General features: G+C 41.6%; 1 protein-coding gene across 1 annotated transcript in view; it reads left to right on the top strand.

The window, feature by feature from the left end:
• The first annotated feature begins 3,617 nt into the window (after positions 1–3,617).
• Positions 3,618–8,386, top strand: part of hmcn1 (hemicentin 1) — a 599,829-nt gene continuing 595,060 nt past the window's right edge. The window contains exon 1 of the mRNA XM_043699541.1: positions 3,618–4,168. Coding sequence (XP_043555476.1) covers positions 3,883–4,168 — 286 coding nt within the window. The 5' untranslated portion in view covers positions 3,618–3,882. The remainder of the gene's footprint in view (positions 4,169–8,386) is intronic.

The following is an 8,386-nucleotide window of genomic DNA, read 5'->3' as shown; positions in this document are numbered from 1 at the left end:
ACTTTTCAATTATGATAAACAGATTCAAATATTTTTAATTTTTTTTCTTGTGTTTGTTTATCTGAACTATATCTTCTATCTTAATCCAATAATAATTTGCTATCTAAAATGCTGAATTTGAAATAAAGACATTCAGTGCTTCGAACATGACCTTTCCCACCTTTGCCAATACTCCTTTCTATGCAGTACACAAACAAGGCAGGAGATAGTGGGCAGCTCTGCCTGATTTCAGATCTTAATGGGAAACTTTATGATCACCACCCCTTGATTGAGACTGCATTAATAATGTCAGTGTAGAGCAATCTGACCCAATATGGATCCCCTTCACAAACTCCATTTTGGAGACCACATGCCTCATGTAGGTGTGTGAAATCCTGCCAAAGGCTTCTTATACAAGCTGATGAGACAGCTGTCTTGCGTGTATACAATCATTGAACTTCCTGACCGGTACAGTGCATGTTTGGTCTGGGCGAATCATTGATCCCAGAGCAGATCTAACCCAGTTTCTGATGACTTTTGATGGGATTTTATAATCCACATTCAACAGTGAAATTGGTCACCAATTTCTAATTTCCTCACTCTTCCTGTTCTGCTTGTAGATGAGGAGAAAGTGAGGACTGCAGATGCTGGAGATCAGAGTCGAGAGTGTAATGTTGGAAAAGCACAGCTGGTCAGGCAGCATCTAAGGAGCAGGAGAATCAAAGGGTTTTGGGCATAAACCCTTTCTGATGAAGGGCTTATGCCTGAAAAGTTGATTCTTCTGTTCCTCAGATGCTGCCTGACCAGCTGTGCTTTTCCAGCACCACACTCTCGACTCTGCTTGTAGATGAAGCTGATGATGCCCTTTCTCATGGATTCACAGATACTGTCACACACTTCCTGCAGGTCCCAGCCAATCAAATCCCACAGAGTTGATTACAACTTGGCCAGTAAGCCATCACTTCTGGGAGTTTAACTCTTCTCAAAGAACTGAAGGGCCTTGGCCAGCTCATTGAGGTTGTCCAGCCTCTCCCGTGTGCTGTTGACTAAAATCTCCATGATAGAGGACAGGAATGACTGGGAGGCTGTGCTGTCTGTGAGCTTCATGTCATACAGTTTGCCATAACAGTATTGGTTGATCCTCAAAATGTCATGATGAGATGACGTTACCAAGCCATCTTCTCCGTTCAGTCTGCTGCTCACATAGCTCTACCTGAAAGAAGAAATGCAAGCATGCCTCATCTTGCTCTAGAGTGGAAGATTATCTTGGAGGCTGCCTAAACAAAGAACAAGGCTTGCTGGCTCTTCATCTGTTGGAGACCCTTCTTGACATTGATCCCAAGTGTCTGCAACAGGAGTAGGTTCTTCATGCCTCTCTGGAACAGTTTTCCCCATCTCTCTCTTCACTCTGAACACTTTTGAGGATGAAAAACCTCTTGATGTACCCTTTGACTGTTTCCCACCAGTCCACTGGAGATTCAAAGGAAGCTTGGTTCTCCATAGTTCTCCAACCTGTGTAATCCCTTTTGAATTCCTCAATGTGTTCTGGGGTCAACATGTTCAGCTTCCATGTTCCCTTGTCATCCCACTGGTCATCCTGAAGATAAGAGTCAGCCATTAGGAGGCAGTGGTCAGAGAAGAACACTAGGAATCTATCTTTGAGTGGAGAGACCCGTCTGGCTGTAGAGATGCTGCAGCTGGGCACATTTTACCATTCCCATCACAACTTTACATGTGACATTCAATTTGCTGTCAGTCCCTCTGGATCTTCCAGCCGCATTGATAATGCAGTTTAAGCCACTGGCCAGAATGATTGGCCTGGTGGATAGCTGCATTCTTTATCATTGGGGCATATATGTTAATTAGTCTCAGGGGAGCTTTTCTGTACATAAAGTCTGCTATGAAGAGGCAACACCCATCCTCTCCTCAACTTCAGAGCTAGTGAAATTGCTTCCTTGCAGCAGAATACCCAGGCTGGCACAATGGCAGTCGTTACCCTCCTCCCCCCAATCACCAGACTGATGGCCCATGGACCCACAAGTTTGACCATTCCCTGTAGCTGCTGAGCTGTGGTATCCCACACTCCTGCAGAAACAGGAGGTCCGCTTTGATGTTGGCCAGGTAAGCCAAACTGGAGACACGTCATGTAGTGGCTTTTACGCTACACATGCTGGCAATTTCCAAATCCATTTTAAATACACCATCCTTAAAATGGTAGTCCAATAAATGTTCACGTGGTGAGCTCTTGCATCCCTCATAGGACTGAGCTGTCTGTCCTGTTTCTCCAACATTCCCTATATTTGTCACAGCTAATAAGTTGCTTTGAAGTCCAAAGGCGGACCTCGCAGCCAAGTTATACACTGGGTTGTGCTCACAGCAGTGAGATAAACGATAGTTCACACTATAATACAGGCAGTAGCGCTAATGCATTTAGAGGATCCCAGACAGGCAAATCAACAGATCCACACGTTGAATAGAAAACTGAAGTTTACGACTAAATTGTCAACACAATTTCCACCTTTTTCAGCATCTTTCAGATTAGATATATCCTGGTAAACGTTGGGTCTTGCTCTTTATACGAGTAAGATTTTAATGAGAATTTAATAATTACCATCTTAATTGCGCGTGTGTGAATCAATGTGTGGATTTCATACTCCAAATAGCACCGCATTGATTCGGTTGAATGGGATGAATTGCCGGAAAAGCTTTGTCTGAATATTACGTAGAATTGAAGCTCTGATTATAACTAACATATGCCACTAAGTTAATGATCCTCTTTTCACCATAGTTTACTATACTGAACGTACTTGAAAGTTAACAGGGAATATTTAAACCTATCAATTTACTGTACACAAGTAGTTTATGCATAATGGCTACTGAAGTAAAATGTCACTTCGTCCTTTATCTGACTGGCAGTAATTCTAAAACGACAGAAACGACTTTTACTCAAAATCGAAGAAAATGCTAGGGAAACAAATCCCATTCCAAATGTTGAATTTGAATTTTCGATTTGTCTGATTTTAAAGGTGACTGTACATTAATAGTTTTCAGTTTCAAGAAAAAAAAGTGTCACTGGTCTTGAAAATGTTGTTATTCAACAAGATAACTGACTAACAAGCTAATTTCGAAAATTTCAACAGGCCAAGCAATGGTTGGCATCGCTCAGATTTCTGCAGTTGCATCATTGAATAAAAATCGTGGCTTTAACCCAGTTACTCCTATTTTCTCTGTATATCTCTAAGTAGAAGCTCTGTTTTTCTGTCTCATCAATTACCCAATGCTAATCTGTTTTCTTGTAATTACGTTGGTTCTGTAACTAGTGGTGTAATTAAATGTCGGCTTCTAGCACAACTCCATCAACTTTAATCACAAACATACTTGTAATTACCAAACTCCCTTTAGAAAAAATAAACTTTAAAAATGCTGAACTCGCGACGCATTTTCCATTGATCCCAAGAGTCAAAAAAGTAGTAAGAGCTGACCTTTAAACTTCTCACCCAAAAGGGGGCCCCTAAAATCCGAATGACTCTAGTGTAATGTGCTCCAATCGGCACACAGCACTCTCCAGGGTATCATCTTGCCTGCGTGAGGAGAGGGAAGAGCCTGACCGGAGCGGTGAAGCTGCAGTCTGAGTTAAATTCTCCAACAGCTAGGCTGCTTCAGAGAATTGGGGACATTAACCAGCCCAGCTGTTTAACAGAGGAAAGCGAAATCGAGCGAGGAGGAGACCTATTTGCAGTTCTAACTAACCCCATTCTGCTTTTGGAGGCCAGAACAGAAGAGATACAAATTTATTATTGATTCTCAGATCGAAGTTTTTTTTTGTTCTAAATGTATCGTTTACATTTGAACGTCTTTTGACTTTTGAAGCAGGTTTTTTTTAAAGTCTTGTTGTTATTTGAAATGACTGTGCCAATGAATTTTAAATGGTTATTTAAAATCTGCACAGCCTGCCTGGTCCTACTGTCCCAGTCGACAGCTCAAGATGCTCCTTCTCGTGCGAGCGAGGGGAGAGCGGAGGACATCCCAGAGGGAGCCTCGACCCTGGCCTTTGTGTTTGATGTGACTGGGTCCATGTACGATGATTTAGTTCAAGTTATTGAAGGAGCCTCGAAGATTTTAGAAACCTCTCTGAGTCGACCCAAGAAGCCTCTACACAATTTTGCTCTTGTGCCCTTTCATGATCCAGGTAAGAACATGAGCCGATTTCATTGCAATGTGGTAATGTTTTGGGCACTTTTTGTTTCGGTTATTCACGCGGCCCTTGTGTGAAACACGTCCACGTTGTAATCAAACTTCTTTGCATTGTCAGCTGTTTTCAATGTTGCATGAATCGGGAACCGTTTTCCCGATGTTTCGCCAGCTGTAGACGAAACATTTGTCCTTGTTCTTTGCAAACAATTAAAAGAACAAGGATGTGTCCTTTCCGGTGAGCACAAGAACCAGTTCTAGTTAGTTTGCTTGCACTTTTCCGGACACTGTTAGGAGTGAAGCTGAACTATCCCGCTGTTTTGAGAATCCCAATGATCTAATGGTGACTTTTCTGAAAAATAACCCGGTGATTCTATAGCGTTAACATATGTGAGAACTCTCAGACTGTTAGGGGCATAGGAACACAAGGCATAGACACTGGGGCAAATTAAATACTGCATCTCTCCAGGATGAAATCCAGTATGTGGTGAGCGCTAAGCAGAACCATCCAACTGCAGATGAAATCGGATCCACGCAATTCCCTATACACCAGGAAAAAATGGAATGGTAAATTATGCTTGGCAGAGAATAATACAGAGGTGGTCTGACTCTTGGCTGAATGAAACCATATTCGACAAGACCAGAATCCCATTTTAATTGAACGCGGGAGAGTGATTCTGCAATGAACGGCCTGCTGAGGAAGTCACATTTCTATCTCGCAAATTTGAAGCCACTCTCTTGTGGGAAAAGAGGGCGAGCCTCTCCCGTTTTATTGAAAAGATGAATTTTATTCCATTCGATAGAGGAACATGATCGTATCTATTTTGGACAGCAGTTGATTTCGGTAAATCGCCATGAATTGGAGAGCTTGGTGTATGACCATAGTCCCTGCCTATCAACAAAAAAAAAACCTCAAGGAAGCGAGCATGATGCAGGATGGAGATACCAAACTTCTAATATATTTAAATATAGATGTATGAGATTATGAGTGCAGGTACAGGACAGAAACATAGTCAACGGTAATAACTTGCACTTATGCAATCAAGCTGGCCATCTTCGTTAATACGTTTCAAGAGCCATCTCAGTCCACTTCCTGATGAAGGGTCTCGACCCGAGGCTCAACTTCTCCACTTCTTGGTGCTGCCTGGTTTGCCGTCTTCTTTCAGCCTCCTGCTTGTCTGCTTTGGATTCCAGCATCTGTTGGAACCTAACCTTAGTCCAGTTAACTGCATTGCGTGTAGCTAGTAGTCGTTACATACTTCTAAAGCTCCCAACACAACTCTTTACTAATGAGTTACTTTGAAGTCCAAAGGCAAACCCAGCAGCCAACAACTGTTACAGATTTTACTGAAGGATAGCAGTAAAACAGTATCCTGATTTAAATACAACTTTACTGATGAAATGGAACAACGGTTTTGGTTGATATATGAAGCCACAGTGTGGCTTTTGAATTTCTCTTGAGTACACTTGCACTGCTATTAGACACCACCACCAGAACAATCCTCCTGAAGCAGACAAAATGACAAAACAAATAGGATATGTCTCAACGTACAAATGTTGTGCCACAGTAAAGCATAAAAACCTTTTGATGCTGGAACATTTTAATGAATAAAATATACTATTATTTTGACATTGAAACAATTGTTTTGTGCAGAGGGATTTCATTCCTGCTGTTAGGCATTGCCTTGAGGTTGTTGCACTCAGCTGGGTTGCAACCTTGTGACTCCTTCGGGAAACTGTTCCATCAGTTTGACCATGAGGCATGAAAGCAGAAGGCTTAGGCCCATCAAGTATGTTCTGCCATTCAATGAGGTCATGGCTGGTCTGATAATTGTCAACTCTGTCTTACCTCAAACTCATTATTCCCATCATAATTAAAAATCTGTCTTACTCAGCCTTGAATATATATATTGAACCATCCTTGACAACCCTCTGTGGTAAAGAATTCCACAGATTCATTACCCTTTGAGAGAAGAAATTCCTCCTTACCTCCATCTTAACTGGGTGAGCCCTGATTCTGACATATGCCCTATGGTCCTAACTCTCTCGGAAGGGGAAACAAACTCTCTGCACATTCCCTGTCAAGTCCCTTAAAAATCTTTCATATTTCAATAAGATCGTGTCTCATTCTCCAAAACTCCATCGAGTACAAGTCCTATTCAACCTCTCCTCATAAGAAAATCCTTCCATACCCAGGATCAACATAGTGAACTTCTGTGAACTGTATCCAATGCCAGTCTCCCAACCTCTTGTGGTTAATTCAGATTGCAGACATTAACTGTTACCCCTTTTATTCAAACTATATTTGGAATGTCAGCACCACTAATTAGGCCAGCATTTGATGACCATGCAGAATTGCCCTTGGAAAAAGTGGTCGTGAGAACTGCTTCCTTCAACGAGATAGTGGTAGACCACTACCAGATAGATATCATCGAGAAGGGACACGACATTGAATTGAGTTACTTAACCCATGAACATAAAGAAGCATGGGAGACAGGCCATCTAGATTATCTTTTTGTAGGATGTGGGCATTGCTGGCTGGGCCATCATTGATTGCCCATTGTTAGTTGCTCTTAAGATGATGAGCTGCTTTCTTCAACTACTGCAGACCATTTGCCATAAGTAGACCTACAGGGAGGGAATTCAAGGAGGGAGGGAATTCAAGCATTTTGACCCAGTGACACTGATGGAACTGATACTTAGTCCAATCAAATGTTGTGTTAATACAAAGTTCAAAACTGTCAACACAAGCACTAGCATTAAAGGAGCTATCCCAATGAAGGGTTCAATGCAATGCCAGGCTGTAATTATTACAGCACTGTCAAGGTTGGGGAAAATTTGTATGTGGCATTCTGGTCTTTAAACTATCTCAGTGATTACATTTTCTCTCTTAACATGAAATACAAAAATGGACTCTGTCCTTCTGTTTGTCATTTTACAGTACCACAACATTTGAAAAGTAAATAAATTGGACAATCTAAGAGGAATGTCTAAAGTGGTGTCTTAAACCTGTCTTCAAAATAGTTAGTAGTCAGACTGAATGCTAAGGAAGGACTACTCTTGATTAAACTACAAAGAGAACATTATTCAACACTTACAGAAGATAAGTCAGTAAGACTGAGAGTCCAGTGATACGAACATACACCTGAATTTACAAATTAGGAACATAAATAGAACATTTGTTCCCTTGAGTCTGCTTCACCATCCAATAATTCATATTAGATTTGATTGTGAGCTCAACTCTTTATTGGTTTACCTCTGATAACCTTTGATCCCCTGGTTAGTCAATAATCTTCATCTTCGAAAATATTCAATAACTTGGAGGTAGTGAGAACTGCAGATATTGGAGAGCCAGAGTGGATAAAGAGTGAAGCTAGAAAAATCACAGCAGGTCAAGAAACAACAGAGGAGAAGTGGTGTCGATGTTTCAGGTTAAAATCTTTCATCAATAACTCCTGACTCCACTGCCCTTTGGGTAGATAATTCCCAAAGATTTTCAATCCTCTAAAAGGGGAAAAAATCTTTTTATTTTATCACTTCTGGTTGTTGATGGCTAGGTCACTATTTATTGCCAATTCCTAATTTCCATGGAGCAGTTAGTCAAAAGCAGTTGCATGGAATTGCTGCAGTTCTTGTGATGTAGAAATTCTCCTGGAGATGTTAGTAAGGGAGTTCCATGATTTTGATTCGGCAACAATAAAGGAGTGGTGATGTAGTTCCAAGTCAGGATTTAGAGGGGAAGTTTCAAGTAGTGGTGTTTCCCATGCATCAACTGCCATTTCATTCTAGTTGGTAGAATCATGGTTTTGGTAGATGGTGCTGGAGAAGCCTTGGTGTATTAATTCAGTGCACTTTGTAGATGATACTGTGTCATTGTGCATCAATGGGGAAGGATGGTAAAGTTGAAGGTCAATAAGGTGTCAGTTATGGATGGTGTCAAGCTTCTTGAATGTTGGAGCTGCCCCATCTAAGCGAGTGAAGAGAGTGCCACCTCACTCCTGGCTTGGGTCTTGTAGATGTGAACAGGCTTTGGGGAGACAGGAGGTGACTTGTCACAGAACACCCAGCCTCTGACCTGCTCTGTAGCCACTATCCTTGCTAGTGCAGTTCTGTTTCTGTGCATGGTGACCCACACGCACATACACACGTTACTAGTGTGGGGTTCAGAACTGGTAATGTAATTGAATATTGATGAGCAATGATTCTCTCCTGTTGG

This window comes from Chiloscyllium plagiosum, chromosome 11, assembly GCF_004010195.1.
Source record: "Chiloscyllium plagiosum isolate BGI_BamShark_2017 chromosome 11, ASM401019v2, whole genome shotgun sequence".
NCBI classification, from domain to species: domain Eukaryota; kingdom Metazoa; phylum Chordata; class Chondrichthyes; order Orectolobiformes; family Hemiscylliidae; genus Chiloscyllium; species Chiloscyllium plagiosum.
Note: the sequence above shows the minus strand (reverse complement) of the source record. Positions and strands in the feature narration are given on the sequence as shown.